The 23,418-nt window shown below is 36.1% G+C and overlaps 1 protein-coding gene across 1 annotated transcript in view; it reads right to left on the bottom strand.

The window, feature by feature from the left end:
* LOC148948795 (angiotensin-converting enzyme-like) overlaps nucleotides 1-23,418 on the bottom strand; it is a 97,214-nt gene that overhangs the window by 10,196 nt on the left and 63,600 nt on the right. Inside the window, exons 8-11 of the mRNA XM_089094708.1 lie at nucleotides 21,510-21,682; nucleotides 11,971-12,235; nucleotides 8,310-8,413; nucleotides 1,978-2,220 (exon numbers count right to left, since the gene is read on the bottom strand). Coding sequence (XP_088950834.1) covers nucleotides 1,978-2,220; nucleotides 8,310-8,413; nucleotides 11,971-12,235; nucleotides 21,510-21,682 — 785 coding nt within the window. The remainder of the gene's footprint in view (nucleotides 1-1,977; nucleotides 2,221-8,309; nucleotides 8,414-11,970; nucleotides 12,236-21,509; nucleotides 21,683-23,418) is intronic.

Raw genomic sequence — 23,418 nt, 5'->3', positions numbered from 1 at the left:
GGAGAGAACACCCCCTGAAAGGCAAGGAATGTTAACGAAAATTGCACCATCAGATTCAGCGTATCGGAGAACCATACTGTAAAAGTTTCAAACTCCTCTCCTATGCCTCTTTTTCCCAAAGCCATCCTATCAGAATTCCGAGATGGCCGTTTTATTCAGCATAGTTGAAAGATCCAATATCTATGCCTTTAAGGGTAACAAGATCACCCACAGCACACGAAGAAAGAACTGTAAGTTATAAAATTTGCCCACTGTTTGCGTATAGTATTTATACGGGGATGAACTTTCCTGGGGAAATTTACACAGGGAGGGGGGGATTTGACAGAAATTCTATACGAATTTTTTTATTTGTCTTACATTCTCTTTTCCAACTCAATTTTGCATAAGATTTGTCCTTAAGAAATTTTACGAAGGGGGGGGGGGATTTTCAACGAGGATGGAATTGTCCGGAGGGAGTTTTACGGGGGGGGGTCTATTTTACGTGGGAGGAACTTTCCACGGAGGAGTTTCCCGTTAGGGGAGGGAATTTTTCATGGAAGTTGAGCCAGATATACCGGCTTTGTTTGAAAAACAATCAGAAATAAAAAAAACAAGTTTTTTCAACTAAAAGTAACAACAGAAATTATTAACAACAGTAACAGTAACTTTAGTAACGACAACACGAACAGAAATTATTTCGTATATGAAGCCACCCCCCCCCCCTCAATAACTTGCTTTTTACAGTAAAGTTTGACTCTTAGTCCCAATTTTCTAAGAACGACTCCTGAAACACAAGGGCCGTTTAATTAGAATAGGAAGCTTTTATAAACTGCTAAAAACTTTAGCATGAAGAGCAAGGTATTGAGGAGGGGCACAACCCCTTCATATACGGAATAATTTATGTTAATTTTAATGTTACTCCTTACTTTCAGTTGAAAAGACTTTTTTTTGTTATTTAGTCAATTCTAGTTCTAGACACCGTATTTGACTTTCCGCAGTGATTCTACAGCTTTAATTCACAAATATTTGACCCCTTTTTGACTGATCTTGATCCTCAATTTAAACTATTGGGTCATGAAAAGAAAAGATCATGATTACAATCTGGACTGTTGTTTACAACTAAACTTTCTAAGGCCAGACTGTCAAAAAAAAAATATTTTGGCAAAAGAAAAGGAAGAAGATCTAACACATTTTCTAACACAGAAGATCTAACACAATCTAACACATTTTATACGAGAGTTATGATGCGAACTAATACTAAATATTTTCTCATGTTTTTCAGTCACATAAAGAAGAAAATTAAAAAAACTAGACATTTTCTTAAAATCCAAACGAGAGTTTGGATTCCAAGCAAAACTGATTTTCCGCGATGCCTATTTGACAATCCAGTTATCCAGTTGTCAAGGGAAAAGAGCTGTACTGCAAAAATTGACAATAGCACTTATTATAAAATAGGTAACAGGAGAGAGAGAGAGAGAGAGAGAGAGAGAGAGAGAGAGAGAGAGAGAGAGAGAGAGAGAGAGATAGAGAGAGAGAGAGAGAGAGAGAGAGAGAGAGAGAGAGAGACAGTCAGAGAGAGAGAGAGAGGGAGAGAGAGAGAGAGAGAGAGAGAGAGAAAGAGAGAGAGACAGAGAGGGGGGATGAGGGATAAAAAGAAAATAGCAGCACTGAATATCCTAGCAGACACTTTAAAGCAAGGGTATTTGTGATGGCTGAAGGCCCAAACAATCTCCCATCTGATGTAGAATGATTTAATCTCATCCCATATATATTGGATAGGGATGGGACTTAGTAAAGGACTTACAGCATATAGGGCACTTCTAGCGTGTCGTAAGCTGGAAATTGTGATAAGAAATTCAAGTTTTATTTTCCTGTAGTTTGTGAGTTGTATTTTTGAGGCCCAAGAGAAAAGCTACTAAACGCCATTTCTTTAAAAATCCTCCCTGACAATTTTTGTTTCGTTGTGAAAAACATTTTTGATGAAAAACTAGCACTTACGCCAACTTTGTCCCAGCAGCTTCACTTTTATAAATATCACAGTTATGCAATGGATTAGCTGACGGGTTTTGTGGATCATATTGACCGGCTTCTATGCAAAGTGACTTGTGGAACTGAAATTGAAGGATGAAAGAAACGAAGTAACGAAGGTATTCAACATTAGCTGCTATATGGTACTTAGCACCAGGATCAAAATGATCAGAAGATCTTACTGATGGCGCTTTGACTCCTTGATATTCCTCCCTGAAACAAAATATAAATTCGTTATTCACTCATCTAAAAAAAAAATATCTGACGCGTCTTTCAAATAGTCAAAAAAAAAAAAAAATCGGGAAATGGGTGGCTTTTCTCTCCATACCTTTTGGCTCTAATCGGGTTAAAATTTCTATCTTAAAGCACTGAAGGGTAGAAATTAGCAATGCGCTATGACAAGATCTGAAAATAGTAGGGTATTCACACAGCCTGTCAATAAGTATAAAAACGACTGATTTTATACTATTCTACCTTCTAATGATTATGCTATGATGACTCTATGCTTCTGATGATTATGCTATGATGACTCTATGCTTCTGATGATTATGCTTCTAATGATTATCTATGACCAAATAAATTCAAGAAATATATTACTCAAATTTAGATTAAATTAGCCATTATACTTTTTCGACCAAAAGTATGTGAACAACATCTTGGAAGAATCAGATTATCAAATACCTTGTGGCGGTGCAGTGGATGATGCCAGTGGCTCTTGATCAAATGAACTCTGGTTCAATCCCGCCTGTCGCAAGGAAATAGAACAATAAGAAAATAAGAAACAATTTTTTTTTCAAAACCTAGGTTAAAAGCCTGTGATATTAAATAACCATGGTTGTTTTATCTCGTAACCTTTCTCCTTATATTTGAGGCTCAAGTCTTGATCCACCTTGGTCCAGCCCACAACAAAACAAAAAAATTAAATTAAAACTTGCTCAGTGTTGGACTTTTGACTGAATTTTAAGATAGTGACAAAACAAAATATAGAATCGCCTGTGTTTTCCGATTTTTTTTTTATTTCATAAGTAAATCACAGCTATAAATACCGAAAAATCCTGAAATGTGACGTAATGATGACAGGTTTATAAGAATCGAAAATTGAGCAACGGGTATGACGTCAAACTGTCTGCTATTATGATTAACCTCCGTTCGTAGGGGTAATTTTTTGGGGTTGTTCTCTATGTATATTTCCAAATTTTAAGCTATAGACTTTACAGTGTCAATGAATAGTAGTTTTGTTGAATAAGTTCTTAAGGGTATCTTTAGTATAGAGTTTAGGGTGGATGAAAATAGACGTTATCGTTCAAATGGACGAAATTCTGTGTGACTTTCGATCTTCTATGCTATCAAGGCCATCGCAACCTCTACAATAAGCAACCTCTAAGCTGACCTCTACTCTTTGATGCTTAATTACATTGTATACGTTAAATGTTTGAAATATTATATATGAATAGGAAAAGGGAAATATAAACATTCAAAGTCACTGAAACGAAAGCTCCCGGTAGAAGTTGCTCCCCCCCATACCCACTCAATAGATATTTCTGCAAAGGCTAGTGATGCCCCACCTTGCCTTTTCCATATCTGTTCAGTTAGACCTATGCATGTAATAAATTAAAGAAAAAAAAACTTCTTATCTGAAAAGAACCACATTAAAACAAACTTAAAACAAACAGAAGTTTTTTTTTTATGAGAGGGGCTGACCCCTTCTCAATCCCCACTCTTTGCGATAAATTTTATAGTGCTTTTGAAATACTTGTTATTCCAGTTTAATTGCCGTTCAACAACCAAGTTTTATAGTACTTTAAAAGACTTCTTATTCCAATATATAAAAATATTTCAAGCCCAGGAAAAATCCGTTGGATTTTTCTTAATTGGATCTAGCAAAGGACATATCCCAGGAAATCAGGCACCAAAGCCACTCAAATATGTCATCATATCCCAGAGAAGCATATTTTCAAAGGACAAAAGTATAAAGACCCTCTTGAGCCATAGGGCCTCTTGAGCCATACTGGCGGATAGGGCATAGAACCGACGTTTCAGTTGCTGGGTCTTTTTTGCAGGGACAAGTAGCAAGCTTGTCACCCAACATTGCTGCGGTGGGAATTGAAACCCGGCCCCATGTTGTCAAGCAGAGTAATTTTCAAAGGATGTATGTCTTATATTATCTTTATAATATCATGTTATGTGATATTACATTCATGTTATGTGATATTATATTCATGTTATGTGATGTGATTCCCTTGTCAAAAGATATGTGTGTTACCACCTTGTAAATGAAGATGCAGGTTTTTGTCAGAAAATGCATTGTATTCCAAAGTTATCTCTTATTAATTAACAGAAAGACAAAACATGTGATGAACTTAAGCTGGTTGTTCTCTAATATAGATGCTCTTTGTTTGATGTGAAATCACAAACAGGAAAAAGCCTATGGCTTTTTCTTAATTGGAATACTAAGAGACGACCTGGCTAAAACCTACGATTATGACGTCATTGATCAATCTTTAACAAGAAATATGCAGTTTTTCGGTAAAAAATTGATTATATTAAAAAAAAAAATGTTTAATTACAAAACGTTTTTAACCCCATTAATTTACTTTAAAATGAGCCATTGAGCAACTCTCTGCGATGTTCCATTGCCAAGCTATTTGTAGAAAAGAAAAAAAAAGATGCCGTTTAGGCAGAATGCTGTAGTAGCTGCCACTTTTCTCAATTTTCAAGCCAATATATTTCTCTTGCTGTACAAGCCAAGGAGTAAAATTTCTTTTACACAGCAATTTTGGACACGCGGTTCTAATTATGCACTTTTTGTTGTATACGAATCTATTTCTAGGACTCATGGGCTATTATATTTCTTAAAATTGGACGTAATTATCTCTTACTAGGTTGCTAGCTACCGCTGCAACCCGGATGATAATGCTAATGAATGGCTAATGATTATGCTACCTTCGCATGGTCAGTATACCGCGGCCCTTTAATTCATCAGGGGACAGGCCCGACCACCCAAAATTAGGAGACGATGCCTTTGTTAAACAGGCGGAGGCGAGTTTTGCCGAATTCCTTCCAAACTTTTTGAAATAGATTCTGCTGCATATTTATAGTTCTACTAATTCTATCATTATGATTGCTGAATAAATGGTTATTTTCTCTCGATGGAATTTTAGCCTTGTCTTGACCTGCGGAACAAAATGGTAGAATTAAGTACTTTTCTTCGCACGACCCTTTCCGTTACTTGGACAAGCTAAGCATAGCTTTACAGTTTTCATCAAGGTTGTACTCAATTTAGGGGGTTCTTTACCCCCTTTTCTCAATAACGATGAATATTATCAGTTTGGTAAACACAGAACTAGGTAAAAAATAGGTAATGGATGTATGTATCTCACTTTTGAAGCTAGCAATAAGGGAGGAGCAATATTTTCAAAGTTTTAACAGTACATCTGTTAACTTAGTTTGGCTTGGAGTAAAAACGTCACAATTTCACGTTAATTTTTTCTCGTTATATATCACTTCGAAAAGAACCTCATTCTCCGAAGAAGATAAATGCGAGTTTTCTTTCCTGCCCATTTATTTTCATTTTTAAGAGGCTTCAACGCCCATACCGGTCCCTCTCTGGAGCACCAAGCTCACATACTGGTCACCTCTGGAGAGCTCACAAGTATGCACCGTCTTAGTGAAAACTAAATAAAAGAGACAGGCATTTACTAGAGTTTTGTGGTAAGTAGAATGGGGAAGAAGGGGATGAGTAAGGATGAGTTTGAGGAGGGGGTAGGTTACGAGTTTTCTATGGAGATTTAAAAGCATTCCCCCTTTATGCCTGGTCATGGAGCCTTTCGAGGGGGAATAAGAGCAGTGTGATTCCAAAATGTATTTATTAAGGAATAAATCTCTGAAATCTATATTTTAGCAGATATATCACAAAAACATAAGTTTTTGTTTGAAGTTCGGTCGGTGGCCGGGTCTGATCGTATGTCCATTTTGACTTCATTAAGGTTATTTAGCAGGAATCAGGATGAGGGACAAGAAAATACGCAAAAAAGGATTGTTGACCCATGATACGGAGGAAGATGGCAAACAAAGCGTCGTGGTAAGAACATGAAGCTATTTCAGTAGATAAATTCCAGCAGGAATTGGAACAAGTAGTAACAGTAGCAAAGGAAGGAATAATAGAAGAATTAGTCGAGAAGATAGCTAAAATTATGTATGTTGGAGACCAGAAAATAGTAAAAAGATGGACAGAAGAAAAAAGGGTATTTTCGACGAGGAGTGCACTTCTTGCAGCAGAAATCCTTAAAGTTTGCTGTCAGGGAGAGAATGATAAGCTACATTGTGATTTTAAAGAAACGGGAAGAGATTGAATTGATTGATTAAAAGGAAAAAGCATTTGAAGAGCTGTAAGTGGATCAACTTAGGAAAGCTTTCTATTCCGTTAATATTTCGGATTTTCGGCAACTTCTCAATAAAAATCTAGAAAAAAATCTAGTGGGGCAAGCATATAGAAATAGTTGAAAATAAGAGGAGTAGGGTAATAGGAAAGGTGCTTAGTAGTTTTTTCAGGTCTAGGAGGTATTAATTTACAGAAGAAGGTGTTGGAGTTTAAGATTAAGTCAGTAATGGAGTATGGAGCAGAAGTTTTGCGTTTGGAAATGAGAGTATTGGATAAGTATTGAGAAAGAGGGATAAGGATGGAGAAATACAGGATAGTGAGGGAAGCATTGATGTGGACGGAAGAAGATGTTCCTTAATTGGGTAGATTAAGTCAACTTTGGATTCGTGTGGAATATCGGGTGAACGGAATGGTGGTTTGATAGGGGCAGGGCAGTAAAGGACGATTCGAAATAGGTACCTTTAGATTTGATTGATCAGCACATTTAGAAGTGGATGTTTTAGATCCAGCCGTCTGACTCTCTTGGTTTGTACTCTAGGGGAACCAGAAACATAGAGAGAGGAGACATATTATTGAGCTGCGCTGTCTAGGGATGATGTTAAATGGCTGTTTCCTTTTAAAGTAATTATATACTGATTGGGGAAAAAAGAAGATATTTGGGAAGGATTAGAGTGAAAAGTGATTAATAAATTTGTCCGATGTGCGGAGAATATAGGAAGATTTGCTCAATTTTCTGAGGATGTGTGAAGGGTTAAGGGATTTTAGAAATCAAGCTTTTGGAGTGGATGGGGGGAGGGGAGAATTCTGGGATGTAACATTGTTAACAAATTAGTATTTTACAGGTACTAAAAGGTTGGGGTGGTTTAACCGTGTGGGCATGACCCACCCGGAGGATATTCTATGATAGTTTTGTTTATGTTAGTGCTTACTATCTTTTTTTTAATTCTCTTTGTGCGTTGTTATGCTTTTTTTAAATGTTTTTCTTAACTGTTCCATTGATACTTTTAACTTTTTTTGTACATTGTTCTATTTTTTCCTTTTGTTTTTTATGGCCATCGCCCTATGGGGCTTCTTGTATTTATCATGTATATACACATAGTATCGGCGAAAGTCACTCTTTACTAACAATTCATAACCACGAGTTGTTTGATGCGGAATAACTTACTTCTGCACATTAAAATTATAAAAGCAATACTGAAAAACTGAGATGTCGATAAAAAGGTCTAATAGTATTTTTTTTTTTTTTAAGAAACCAATATAACACGAAAAAAAAATTACAAGAAACTTGAAATAAATTTATGAAAGATATCTTTGCTACAATAATAAAAAAAAAGTATAGCGAAAATTTAAGAAAAAGACCCCAACAACCAAAAGATGTTGCAATATTAAAGTAATTTTCTTCAGTGGTGCATTTTTTACCCTTTTTTTAGGATTTATATTTTCTTTAGTATTCATTTACTAGAAAACTGAGATAAACAAACTTACTGCCTTAAAATGCAAATTAACTAATAAAAACTAATAAGTCAAATAAAAATCGTATATTTTTAGCATACTATATGATTTATGTAGTGTATATATATATATATATATATATATATATTATATATATATATATATATATATATATATATATATGTATATATATATATATATATATATATATATATATATATATATATATATATATATATATTATATATATATATATATATATATATATATATATATATATATATATATATATATATATATATATATATATATATATATATATATATATATATATATATATATATATATATATATATATATATATATATATATATATATATATATGTGATTGACAATCAGGCGTAAAGAAGTAAACAAAAGAGAAAAGAGAACGAGAGGAGAGAGAGAGAGAGAGGACTAACAATTGTACCTTAGTTTCCACCAATGGCAATTATATTGATATGGCTTAACTTTTCCTTCAAATACATCCCATCTCCATTTATCCATCAAGTAAGCAAACGGTAAAAAGGCAATCTGTCAATAGAAAAGCATTTCAGAATGCAGTTTCAACACAAGGGATCGCAAATTCAAGTCCACTATTTGTCAAGTCTACTATATGGTTACCAGCCCCTTATGAATCTAAAGGTCTGTCTTGTTAAAAAAGCATCATTGTAGTTCATTCTTCATTTTCTATGTTCTATTAAGGAATAATATCAAATTTATTTAACCAAAAGGAATAGGCAAACTTTCTATGTTCTGCTAAGGATGATTCTTATCATTCCTTAACTTGTCTGGACAGGGGAAAAATCATTCCTTAATAAAACACAAAAAGATTGCACAGCCATTTTGAGTTACCTGAAGTTAATATCATTCCTTAATAAAATGTAGATGACAAGGAATGAATTGAAACAACTCTTTCTTAATAAAACAGGCCTTTAGATTTAACAAAATTAGGGTAGCCCAGCCCATGCTTTTATGTCTGTATGTCACAATTATGAACTCAGAAAACGATCATTCGGACAGTGAAACATTAAGATATTTTGGTTCTAAGACCAAATCGGACAATAGACAATAGGCAAAAAATATTTTTTTAAGTAAAAAATTATGGGTATCTTTATTACTATAAATAAAGAACAGACTACATGTATTATAAGTATTCTAGGGCTTAATTTGTTGTTATCTGTCATTTTGGACTAAAGATAACAGCAAATAAATTATGTTCACTAACAATAACCGAGTTCTGGAGTACAGCATTACACAAAGGGTAATATTTTGGTATCGAAAATATCGACACTTCTCATGAATATCAATCTGTCGATATAATACTGCTCTATTTGCGGTATCGTATCGAAGCAAAAGTACATTTAGTTTAGGGTAGCCAATAATTTATTTGTCAAGTATTGGGAAGTTAAAGTGATTAATTTTTAAGAACTGTTGGAGGTGAGGACTCTGCCTTTAAAATGGATACTAAAGGATTTTTACTGAGGGCTATGTACATACATTTTCTTTTATCACTTTAAAATAAGTAGACTTCGATTAAATAGTAAACAAAGTATTGTCCAATATGAAATCATTTTTCTAACACATTCCACTCCCCGGAAGCCATTATTTTCAATGATTTTAGGGAATAAGCTTAAGGGAATAAGAATTTAAATTGTGGAACATTCACATAATTTTGTGCTAAGACATACCCACCAGGAAGACCCTTTCTACGGATTTTCCGTAGATCTAGAAAAGCTGATGTCTGTCCTTGGACAAAAGAATGTAGTTGCAGAATCTAGGGAATACCTTTAGAAAAACTGGAGTCCTATTGAAAATGTCATGTTCATTCTTTCCTTATAATTTTATCCCAAATCAGCTGGCAAAATTGCAATCTTGTAACTATAAACAATCAAGACGGAAAAGGCTACCGCGTTTTTGAGGTTTTGTACTGGGACCATCAATTTTTTTTGCATCTAGTGGCTTGTGAAAATTCTACTGAATCCGATACGCCATCTACGGATTTTCTACGGAAGACTTCTGACGGTTAATGGACCGTCAGAAGTAAAAAGGAGTAAAAAGGAAGTAAAAGGAGCTAGTGGAAACTCCTTTGGTAACAGCAAAGGCCTATTCCTCCGAGACAAAGCAAAAGGAAATAATGTATGTTTCTTTTTAGTCCCTTTTATTTGGAAAATTATTTTACTTTTCAACTGAACGATTTTATCCTGTAATTTAAGAAATGGTTGATTAATGACTTGCAATTCTAACTTAAAAGTTCAGGTACTTAAACTAATGACAACTCCTAATATTCTATGTTTATTGTTTGGACCTATCAAAATAGTGCAGCAATTTAAACAAAATCACTTTGAAAATTTGACAAATAATATTAGATTTCTTTTTAAGAAGGTCAATGGTTGACCAATGGCTGGTATCTACTTCACATATAAATACAAATTTACTTAAATGGCTATTCTTAAGATGAAGTCAACTAGCCTATTTTGTTACTACCAACACTAATCAAAAAATTGATGGGGGGGGGGGGGTAGGTCGGTCTTATTGACCAAGTTTTATATTGAAACTCCTCCTAAACGTTCCTTAAGTTTCACCTTAATACCCTTAGCGTCATTAGTTATAGTAATTGCAGCGGTAGCAATAAAAGCATACACATAGAGCCTTTTGGCTAGTTCAAAATCACCCACAACTTACCCTTAAAGGTCTAACTTAATAATAAAAGTTGTTCTTCAGATATTGTTTGGGCACCTTCTTGAAAGTCTTCATGCTCTTAGTTTGGTTTGACTTGGTTCAACATCCACCTAAATATTCCTTAAAAGCTTCACCTTAATACCTTTAGCTTGCGCAGTAGCAATAGTTGTAGCAGTGTACACTTTGCACCTTCGGTTTCTTCAACATCCCCTTCAACACGCGCTGAACCCTTCAGCTTAACACCACCAACCGTTCCTGAAGCATCTCTGATGCTTCCGCTAAACAACCTGAGTGGGCATAGAATGTTTCAATTTAGTTCCATATAGTTTCTATGTATCCCAAATTTTTCGCCTTAATATCCTTTTGTTTTAATAGCAGTAGTAGTAGTAGCAGTAGAATAATTAGTAGTAACCAAGCCTTAGTGGCGGTAGCAGCAATTGAAGTAGTAATATTATTAGCATTAGTAGTAGTATGAGTAGAAACAGTAGCATTAGGATGGAAATATTTTCTTTTGGTTAGTTCAACATTTAGCTTAAAAAGGGCATTAGAACATCTGATTTCCAATCCAATCAGCCCCCTTTGGAGTTTATACAACCACCCTTTACATAAAAACCTTATTCACCCTTGGGGCATAACTTATAACCCTTGCGCTGAGGGCTGTGGGGGGGGGGGAGGGGGCTCATCCTCAAAGATACAATTTTCAGACCTTTTAACTACGCTGAACAAAATGACTATCTCAAAATTTGGATTTGTAATGTTTTGGGAATTGATAGGCGTGGGGAGGGGGGCTTGTTTTCCCTATAATCACTTTTGACTATTAAAAACGGCACTAGCCCTTTCAATTCCAAATCGAATGAGCCTTTTTCGAAGTTCCTACGACAACAAATGGCCATCTCGAAATTTTATCAGATGCATTTCGGGCAAATACGAGGTGTGTGTGTGGGGGGGGGGGGTATCTGCCCTCCGATCATTTGGAAACTTAAAAAGGGCACTAGTACTTATGATTACTAATCCAATAAGCCCCTGCCGGAGTTTATACAATCACTCTTTCTATAAAAACCTTACATGTCTCCAGGGCCTAACTTACAACCCTTGCCTTGAGAGCTGTGAGGGAGTTGTCATCCACAATGACATAATTTCCGGACCTTTTAACTACGCTGGACAAAATGGCTATCTAAAAATTTTAATTGGATATTTGTGGGGAAATGGTGGGCCCTCTTTCGACTATGAAAAAGGGCAGTGCCCCTTTAAATTTCAACTTAAATGAGCCCTTTTCGAAGTTTCTACGACAGCTCCTTCGATACAAAGTGCCCTGATAATAAAAAAAGATAATACAAAATAAATAATATATTGTGCCCGCGTTGCTCTTTAATTAGGCAGTGCTATTGCCCTGCCAACGATAAACTTACCTTTTCGACTGCAAAGGAATACAGGGCGTTAATATCTGCTTCCATACTATTACTGCTTGATTCGAGCAACTGGATAATATTCAAATGTTTTGGGGTTGCAACTGAAAGTGCCAGAGTGTCTCCAATTGCTTCATGGAACCCTGGGTTTGCCCCACCACGGAAGAGCTTAGGCTGATTCTTATACTGCTGGTCATATTGAATATGCCCCATTTCGTGATGAACAGTTATCAAGTCTTGCATTGTCACGGTTGTACATTGCTTTATCCTAGGAATGAATATTTATTTATATTCAAGCATATTCAAAAATATTATTAAGCACTGAGCATGATTATTGTATTAAAGCATCCGTGTGTAGTCTGTGGTGTACATGCCACTAGTGTCACTTAAGAAGGTATGTCGTTTTCTTCTTCTTCTTTTTTTGGGGCGGGGGGATGGGATGGCTTATAAACATAAGAATTTTCTAAAGGAGAAGAATTAAGAGTATTGTATTAATTGTATTTTGGCGAAAAAATTGTGCTTTTGAGTTTGTTTTATGCATTCTAGATCGTAGGAGGAACACGCACCACTGCCTCGTCCCCAATGAAGTAACTGTATGAAAAGGTACGTAAAATACATCTTTCTTGTGGAATGTGAGCCCTAGGGTGGAAGGGAGGTTCATTTGCATCTTTTTTTTAAGAGAGTTTACTGCCTTGTGTAATACTTATACCACCGGAACTTCACTAATTCATAATTAGTTTCGGTTAAAATCTTACCCATAGCGGGTGGTTTTTGGCAAACTTCCAGTAATGTTATGAAAGTTGAAATCATAATTGTGTTTGTGCAGTTTTGCATTTGTCACAAAAAAGAATCGTATGTGTTATATATATATTAAGTTTTTATGAAAGACCAAGCTACATTATAAGAAATAATATATTTTATGAGAAATCTTATGAGTTCAGTGCAAAAATCAATTGTGGTGAGACCCTTTCATATGGGAAGAGACCCTTTATGCTTATAGGCACCCTCCCCAAAAGCTTTAGACATGCTATCAATTAGAGCAAATAGTAATAATATGGTTTTCTTAAGCCATAATTCTATTAAGTTTGTAATTCCACAAAATGCATAACCTGCTGCTTTCAAACCGCTGGTGAAACTGAATGGACAAAGGATTGCAGCTGCAGAACATACACGCTTTCTGGGAGTTGTATTTGACCAAAAAATGACATGAAAACCCGTCTGGATGAGCTGATTGGCAATCTCAAACAAAGACAAAACTTCATTAATGCTCTCTGCCTTGGAAGAAGAGGAGCCCCCATAGCTTTGATTCAACTATTGTCAAGTCAGGGGTGATATCCAGGATCGACTATTGATCATTTATACATGGATCTGCTAAGAAATGTCTCCTGAAGAAACTTGACACTACCCTCCATGCAATCTTACGAAGAGCCCTTGGTTGCCTAAAATCAACTCGTATTGTAGTTGCAGAACATACACGCTATATGGGAGTTATTTTGAACAAAAAATGACATGAAAACCCCATCTGGATGAGCTGATTGGCAGTCTCAAACAAAGACAAAACTTCATTAATGCTCTCTGCCTTGGAAGAAGAGGAGCCCCCGTAGCTTTGATTCAATTATTGTCAAGTCAGGGGTGATATCCAAGATCGACTATTGATCATTTATACATGGATCTGCTAAGAAATGTCTCCTGAAGAAACTTGACACTACCCTCCATGCAATCTTACGAAGAGCCCTTGGTTGCCTAAAATAAACTCGTATTGTAGTTGCAGAACATACACGCTATATGGGAGTTATTTTGAACAAAAAATGACATAAACCCCATCTGGATGAGCTGATTGGCAGTCTCAAACAAAGACAAAACTTCATTAATGCTCTCTGCCTTGGAAGGAGAGGAGCCCCCATAGCTTTGATTCAATTATTGTCAAGTCAGGGGTGATATCCAAGATCGACTATTGATCATTCATACATGGATCTGCTATGAAATGTCTCCTGAAGAAACTTGACACTACCCTCCATGCAATCTTACGAAGAGCCCTTGGTTGCCTAAAATCAACTCGTATTGTAGTTGCAGAACATACACGCTATATGGGAGTTATTTTGACCAAAAAATGACATAAACCCCATCTGGATGAGCTGATTGGTAATCTCAAACAAAGACAAAACTTCATTAATGCTCTCTGCCTTGGAAGAAGAGGAGCCCCCATAGCTTTGATTCAACTATTGTCAAGTCAGGGGTGATATCCAAGATCGACTATTGATCATTTATACATGGATCTGCTAAGAAATGTCTCCTGAAGAAACTTGACACTACCCTCCATGCAATCTTACTAAGAGCCCTTGGTTGACTAAAATCAACTCGTATTGTAGTTGCAGAACATACACGCTATATGGGAGTTATTTTGAACAAAAAATGACATGAAAACCCATCTGGATGAGCTGATTGGCAGTCTCAAACAAAGACAAAACTTCATTAATGCTCTCTGCCTTGGAAGAAGAGGAGCCCCCATAGCTTTGATTCAACTATTGTCAAGTCAGTGGTGATATCCAAGATCGACTATTGGTCATTTATAGATGGATATGCTAAGAAATGTCTCCTGAAGAAACTTGACACTACCCTCCATGCAATCTTACTAAGAGCCCTTGGTTGCCTAAAATCAACTCGTATTGTAGTTGCAGAACATACACGCTATATGGGAGTTATTTTGACCAAAAAATGACATGAAAACCCCGTCTGGATGAGCTGATTGGTAATCTCAAACAAAGACAAAACTTCATTAATGCTCTCTGCCTTGGAAGAAGAGGAGCCCCCATAGCTTTGATTCAACTATTGTCAAGTCAGTGGTGATATACAAGATCGACTATTGATCATTTATACATGGATCTGCTAAGAAATGTCTCCTGAAGAAACTTGACACTACCCTCCATGCAATCTTACGAAGAGCACTTGGTTGCCTAAAATCAACACGTATTGTAGTTGCAGAACATACACGCTCTATGGGAGTTATTTTGACCAAAAAATGACATGAAAACCCCATCTGGATGAGCTGATTGGTAATCTCAAACAAAGACAAAACTTCAGTAATGCTCTCTGCCTTGGAAGAAGAGGAGCCCCCATAGCTTTGATTCAACTATTGTCAAGTCAGTGGTGATATCCAAGATCGACTATTGATCATTTATACATGGATCTGCTAAGAAATGTCTCCTGAAGAAACTTGACACTACCCTCCATGCAATCTTACGAAGAGCCCTTGGTTGCCTAAAATCAACTCGTATTGTTGTTGCAGAACATACACGCTATATGGGAGTTATTTTGACCAAAAAATGACATGAAAACCCCATCTGGATGAGCTGATTGGCAGTCTCAAACAAAGACAAAACTTCATTAATGCTCTCTGCCTTGGAAGGAGAGGAGCCCCCATAGCTTTGATTCAACTATTGTCAAGTCAGGGGTGATATCCAAGATCGACTATTGGTCATTTATACATGGATCTGCTAAGAAATGTCTCCTGAAGAAACTTGACACTACCCTCCATGCAATCTTACTAAGAGCCCTTGGTTGCCTAAAATCAACTCGTATTGTAGTTGCAGAACATACACGCTATATGGGAGTTATTTTGACCAAAAAATGACATGAAAACCCCATCTGGATGAGCTGATTGGCAATCTCAAACAAAGACAAAACTTCATTAATGCTCTCTGCCTTGGAAGAAGAGGAGCCCCCATAGCTTTGATTCAACTATTGTCAAGTCAGGGGTTATATCCAGGATCGACTATTGGTCATTCATAGATGGATATGCTAAGAAATGTCTCCTGAAGAAACTTGACACTACCCTCCATGCAATCTTACGAAGAGCCCTTGGTTGCCTAAAATCAACTCGTATTGTTGTTGCAGAACATACACGCTATATGGGAGTTATTTTGAACAAAAAATGACATGAAAACCCCATCTGGATGAGCTGATTGGCAATCTCAAACAAAGACAAAACTTCATTAATGCTCTCTGCCTTGGAAGGAGAGGAGCCCCCGTAGCTTTGATTCAACTATTGTCAAGTCAGGGGTGATATCCAAGATCGACTATTGATCATTTATACATGGATCTGCTAAGAAATGTCTCCTGAAGAAACTTGACACTACCCTCCATGCAATCTTACGAAGAGCCCTTGGTTGCCTAAAATCAACTCGTATTGTAGTTGCAGAACATACACGCTATATGGGAGTTATTTTGAACAAAAAATGACATGAAAACCCCATCTGGATGAGCTGATTGGCAATCTCAAACAAAGACAAAACTTCATTAATGCTCTCTGCCTTGGACGAAGAGGAGCCCCCATAGCTTTGATTCAACTATTGTCAAGTCAGGGGTGATATCCAAGATCGACTATTGATCATTTATACATGGATCTGCTAAGAAATGTCTCCTGAAGAAACTTGACACTACCCTCCATGCAATCTTACGAAGAGCCCTTGGTTGCCTAAAATAAACTCGTATTGTAGTTGCAGAACATACACGCTATATGGGAGTTATTTTGAACAAAAAATGACATGAAAACCCCATCTGGATGAGCTGATTGGCAGTCTCAAACAAAGACAAAACATCATTAATGCTCTCTGCCTTGGAAGAAGAGGAGCCCCCATAGCTTTGATTCAACTATTGTCAAGTCAGGGGTGATATCCAAGATCGACTATTGATCATTTATACATGGATCTGCTAAGAAACTTGACACTACCCTCCATGCAATCTTACGAAGAGCCCTTGGTTGCCTAAAATCAACTCGTATTGTAGTTGCAGAACATACACGCTATATGGGAGTTATTTTGACCAAAAAATGACATGAAAACCCCATCTGGATGAGCTGATTGGCAATCTCAAACAAAGACAAAACTTCATTAATGCTCTCTGCCTTGGAAGAAGAGGAGCCCCCATAGCTTTGATTCAATTATTGTCAAGTCAGGGGTGATATCCAAGATCGACTATTGATCATTTATACATGGATCTGCTAAGAAATGTCTCCTGAAGAAACTTGACACTACCCTCCATGCAATCTTACGAAGAGCCCTTGTTGCCTAAAATCAACTCGTATTGTAGTTGCAGAACATACACGCTATATGGGAGTTATTTTGACCAAAAAATGACATGAAAACCCCATCTGGATGAGCTGATTGGCAGTCTCAAACAAAGACAAAACTTCATTAATGCTCTCTGCCTTGGAAGAAGAGGAGCCCCCATAGCTTTGATTCAACTATTGTCAAGTCAGGGGTGATATCCAAGATCGACTATTGATCACTTATATATGGATCTGCAAAGAAATGTCTCCTGAAGAAACTTGACACTGCCCTCGATGCAATCTTACGAAGAGCCCTTGTTGCCTAAAATCAACTCGTATTGCAGCTATGTACTGTGAAGTGGGCATCCAGTCTCTTCACTCAAGAAGAAAATATCTCCTTGCAAGATATTTTGCAAAGAAGCTAAGACTCAAGAACCACACTATCTACAAAGGAATTATTAACCACCACAACACTGATTTCCGATTTAAACCAACAGAGATACCCTCTTTCGAGAGATTCTTTTGCCTTCCTGACAAGGAAGAATTCATGGAGAATAGCAGGCTGACTGTTAATTCTGATGATGATTCTCCTAGAGCCTCATAAGGAATTGGGGAATTGATTATTCCTAAGATCAGCATTGCAAAAAACGAGGGCCTTCCCCAAGTACTGATGAAAATTATATTCCTGGGAAACTTGGCAGAATTTCATGGCTACACCCAAGTTTACACAGATGGCTCAAAGAAAGAAAAAAATGTAGTTGTGCAGTAGTTATACCCTCCCAGAACCTGTCTCTTTCTTACCTTTTACCCCCTAGCCTAACAATTTTCTCTGCAGAGCTTATGGCAATTAAGTTTTCTCTTCAAGTTATATCAAGCCAAACAGAGATAAAACATCAGAGGTATATTGTCTGCACTGATTCACTGTCAGCTCTGGATTACCTTTCACACCAAGCAAGAAATGTTGCCATTGAGATTGGAAATTTGGTTACACAACTTGCAAGAAAGAGTATATCAGTTCTATTTATATGTGTTCCAGCACACTGTGGTATAATAGGAAATGAATTAGCAGACCAGGCTACAAAATAAAACTTCCAGCTGGGTCTGATCACTCAAACTCCTATTACTGGTCCTGAACTCATGTCTTCAATCAGGTCAAAAGTTTTGGAGGAAGAAGAGACTTTGCTCCATTCTTCTTATACCCAGCTGCTAGATCTCTATGATTATAAGCAGCCATCAAAAGAAATGTACCGCACATCTCGCATCCTTTCAATTTGCCTCTTCCGTCTTAGATGTGGCCACACTTTTCGAGCAAAACTATGGAGAAAACAGAACTTTCCTAAAACATACATTTTGAAAATGTGCTAATTTGAAGAATTTCATACAGAAATTCCTAAAAAATAGGTCCACATGTGCTCCATGTGGCGGTACAGTTTAAGATTATAGCCTGTGACAACTGCCGCATAATTCCGCGTAATTTGACATCAGATCTTCCAGATCAAAATTTTTCAGTAATTACGACAGGGCAGCTTGATTTCACATTCTCTTTTACAAAGAGAATATTTTCAAACAGTTAGTGGTAACGAACTGTAAGTAAGGAGTGACGCGGCTCAATAGTAGCCGACACTCTAAAAAATAAATTTTGATATGGATCGATATGTAAAAATAATCGGCTTATTATGCTGATTTCAAATATGTAAGATTCATTAAGTTTAGTGTTACCCGTCAAAGGCTACAAACATGAAAAAATTTGCCTGATTTTCGAAAAAGGAGAGAAACGAGAGAATTAAGAGTCAAGAAAATCTTGATGAAAATCACACCATCAGATTCAGCGTATCAGAGAACCCTACAGCAGAGATTTTAAGCTCCTATCTGCAAAAATGTGGATTTTTTTTCTAGAAGAAAGATAACGGATGCGTGTTTATTTATTCTTTTTCTCCAGGGGTGATCTTATTGAACTAGTATCCTAGAATATCTGGAGAGGGCTCATTAGAATGGAAATTAAAAGTTATACTGCCCTTTTTAAGTGAGCAAAAAGATTAGATGACAACTAACCCCCTTCCACGTCCCTGTTTCCCCAAAAATTGTCCGATCAAAATTCTGAAATAGCCCTTTTGTTCAGCATAGTTGAAAGGTCCAATAGCTGTGCCTTTGGAGATAACATGACCCCCCCAGACCCTGAGGAAAAATCTTTCAGCTCTAAAATTTGTTCGTTGTTTACGCATTGTATTTGTTATTGGAAAGTATGAATACATTTTTGGGGTGGGACGGGGGGAATTTTCTGCTGGGGGATTTTCCACGAGGAAATTTTCCATGTGAAGGGAAGTTTTCGGGTGGTGACCTTTTTAGGGGAAATTTCACACTGGGAGAAATTGCCGAAATTTCTATAAGAAATTATTTTTATTCGTTTTACTTTTTCTTTGCCGACTCAATTTTAAGTGTGGAGATGTTAAGGGTAATTGTTCGGGTTAAATTTTAATTGTTCGGGTTAAATTTTCACCAAGATTGAATTGTCTAGAGAATCTTTCCTTGAGAGGGGGACTTTTCCGTAGAGGCACAGCCGGATTTACCGCCAAACACCAGAAATTAAATTAAAAAAAAAAATGTTTTTTTCAGCTGAAAGTAAGGAGCAACATTAAAACTTAAGGCGAACAGAAATTATTACGTATCTGGGGGGAGTTGCCCTCTCCTTAATACCTCACTCGTTATACTAAAGTTGGAATTTCGCCCCAATTCTTTAAGATCAAATCTTAAACACAAGGTCGTTTAAGTGAAACAATAAGAAGCTTTTTTAAAATTGCTAAAAAACTTTACCATAAAGAGCGAGTTATTGAGGAGGAGACAACCCCCTCAGATATGTAAAACTTTCTGTTTGTTTTTAGTTTTAATTTCGCTCCTAACTTTCAGCCGAAAAAAACTTCTTTTTTTATTTAATTAAACAGAAGAGATCAAATATGAACTTCTCTCTCTCTACAATATTGTCTTTGGCACAGATCCATACCAAACAATGATAACTTGTTTTATAATATGAATATTTTAATTGAGGGTAATTATCATTATTTTCATACTAACCGTCAAACTCAAGGGCGTTTGTTCAGGGGTGGGAGGGGGGGGGTTTACATGAAAAAAAAATTTATGCCTTTTAGTTACATTTTTACAAGCCGGACAAAATGTTCGGGGAGGGACTAAAAGTGCCCTCTGGCTAGGACCTTGGATAAACTTATGATTTCGATATATGTCATAACATATTGCCTTCAAAAAATTTATTTTGCCCAGGCAAGACTTAACTGTAAATTGAATTCTTTACCTCTTTTTTTTTTAGATTAATTGAAAAAAATGCCAAAAAAGAGGGGCCATATTAAACTCAAGACCAGCTGAAGTAAAGTCCTCTGATTATATAACTCAAAATGGCCAGAAACGACTAAATAAATAAAACCCAAAACGAACAAAAATTTAAATAAATGATCACAGCAAACATAAAGATAACATATACATCTTAAAACGGCTAAAAATTAAATTGAATATTCAAGTCAAACTTTAAATCAACAAAAAATACTACAAACAGGACTTTGAATACTTCCCCCTTCCCCTTCCCCTAACCAAAAAAGCTCTAAAGCAAATTGCGACATTTGCGTTTCATTGAAAACTGTATGTATTTTGAACAGTGTGGTTTAGTTTTTCAAAACATCGACGGCAAATGAAAATAGACTGAGCATTTAATATATAATGATGCTAGCTCCTGGAAATCTCAGCAATTCTAGATTCATTTTTGCTGTATTTTATGTTTATTTTTCAATGTTATAGATATAAAGAAAATATTTATAATGTATTCCAATTTAAGTAAATTGTCCTTTTGACAACCCTCCTACATATAGTGTATATGATTTTGTTTGACACCCCCTCAACATTTTCTAAAAGTTTTACCTTGATACCCTTAGCCTTTTTGAAGATTTACGATCAAACGTACCGTACCCCTTTTTCCCAATAACCAACTTTATATAAGAACAATGTGCAACTTATACAACTTACAACACTTGCCCCAGGGGCTGTGAGGGGCTATGTAATCCTCCGATGTATAATTATACTTTTCGACTATCTATCTTCATCTCAAAATTTTGATCATATGCATCTGGAGAAAAGGGTGTAAGATGGAGGCGGATTGCCGTCTAATCAGTTTTGAATCTTAGAAAGGGCGCTAGAACTTTTGATTTCCCACCAGCGTGTTTTTGCCTTCTTTATGTTTTGAGAAGTGTTTTTTCGGTGATTTCATTGAATACACCTTTTGTGTGGTATTTTCATCGACAAATTGAAAAAAAACAAACAAAAAACAATAAAACTGCCTCAAACTCTGACAATCTGTCTTGGCTTTTTCTTCAATTAACCATGGCTTGATGGCAGCTTGATCTCAATTCAAAAATCAGCGGACTCGGTCTCGGCATATTGAAAAAATGTACCCCCCCCCCCCCAATTTTTATAAATTGACGCCGAAGACCCTTACCTGAAATCCATCCCGTCACAAAAATCCCAAGCTGATGCATGGCAGACCATATTTCTTCCATCATTTGGCTTTTCAATGACAGAGTTTTGCCAAAATTCATACGTCATTGGTCTCAAGCCAAGGGAAGTGAAGAATTCTTCTGAAACTTCAAACATTTTCTTTGGAGTGTAACCCTAAAATACAAGTAATATTTTACGAAACAAACTAGCCCCTTCCAGTTCTAAACTGAGGACAGTTCTAAACTGACTAAACGGACAGTTCTAAACTGAGGACCTTCCAGTTCTAAACTGAGATCCCTGTTTTTTTTTTGTTTTTTTTTCGCTGTGTCTCATATTGTAATCGAGATACTCGCACGTTTTTGGCATTTAGAAAAAGAGATGTCTCCTTTTCGTAATTGCGTGATTTTTATACTAAAATTGTCTCTGGATTTCACAAAAAAGTAAATTCTTTTAAAGAAAACTAGTCATTTGTCTAGTTTTAAGCTAAATTTTATACTTTGAAAGTTTGAGTGCAATTGACCTTTCTCTAATTAAAGAAAAAGGTCCCAGCGAAAAGAAAAGACAACAGTAAAAGGTTTGGCTAACCATACGCATCAGTACTACCCAAGGACGTACCCAGAGAGGGGTTAGGGGCGTTTGAACCCCCCGCCCCCCGAAATCTTTGTCTGACATGTAAAAACGTAACAAAAAGGAATATAAACAAATTTTGTATGCGTTTTTTGAGTTTTTTTTTGTGTAAACCCCCCCGAAATTTTTTTTTTAGTAAAACCCCCTCTGAAAAAAAAATCCTGGGTACTGCTTTTACTACCTTTATAGAAAAAACACCCTCCACCCAGCCACCAGTTTCTTTTAGCTCGATTTACAACATAGTACATCAATTGCTTCAATTATGAGAAGTATTTATGAGAAGTATGATGTATTATGAGAAGTATTTATGAGAAGTATTCAATTATGAGAAGTATGAGAAGTATAGAAGTATTAAAATATTCTCGAAGTATTTGCTTCAGTGGCACTAATTCGCAAAAGTGCTAGGAGGGGGACAAAAAGTAGTTTTCAAAATCTAGTAGGTGGGAAATATGTTTTTTTTTCAACAAAGATATCTGAAAAATGTATTTTAAAATTTGGGGGGATCTAGCGGTAGTAAATCCCCTCCCCCAATTCTCACAAACGGAGTGGTTACTATTCATATAAGCAATGCTTTTTTATGGTTTTTGATTCGGAACATATCAATAAATCTTCAGTCCAGAAGTCAGACATCCGTCAAAGGTCAATTAGTAACTTACACTTACATTCAGGATTCCAAGACATTCTTTAATTTAGATTTCTTCCTCGAAAATTTTAGATACAGACTGAAATGGAAATACTTGAAATTTTCAACTAATAACACAATACCAACGCAGACTTGAAACTCTATACCAACTCACTGCAAGTTTTTTTGTTTTGTTTTTTTCAGTCAGAAATTAATACTTCAGTAAATGTTTTGTGGTAAAAATTATTGTTTCCTTTTTATTGAAATAAGAAAAGACATCATTTAGTAGGTTAATTACCCTAATCATTCTTTTACAACATTGATCATTTTTAAATCATTTGAATTTATTACGAATCACTTTCTCTGTTTAAATTTTTTTGTATAAAAACCGAAGTGACATTTAATTCATTTTATCAGCCACTTCATCAATGAAACAGGCCGTCTTATTTTTGTTCCAACATTTCTCTACCTATCTCTTTTTCTTCTACTATTGCTTAAAACTACCTTTCTCACCACAGGAACACGAATAATATGCCATTAGATAAAAGTGTCTGTCTCAATGTAAAAAACGAAAAAAAAACTATACAATTACAATTAACTTGTTCTTCTTTGTGCTAATTTTTTTCTCTGTTTTCCACTATAGATAATGTTTTTATAAGCT

The sequence above is a fragment of the Artemia sp. Qi Xiang Cuo genome, chromosome 9 (genome assembly GCF_049724085.1).
Source record: "Artemia sp. Qi Xiang Cuo chromosome 9, ASM4972408v1, whole genome shotgun sequence".
In the NCBI taxonomy this organism is placed as follows: Eukaryota; Metazoa; Arthropoda; class Branchiopoda; order Anostraca; family Artemiidae; genus Artemia; species Artemia sp. Qi Xiang Cuo.
Note: the sequence above shows the minus strand (reverse complement) of the source record. Positions and strands in the feature narration are given on the sequence as shown.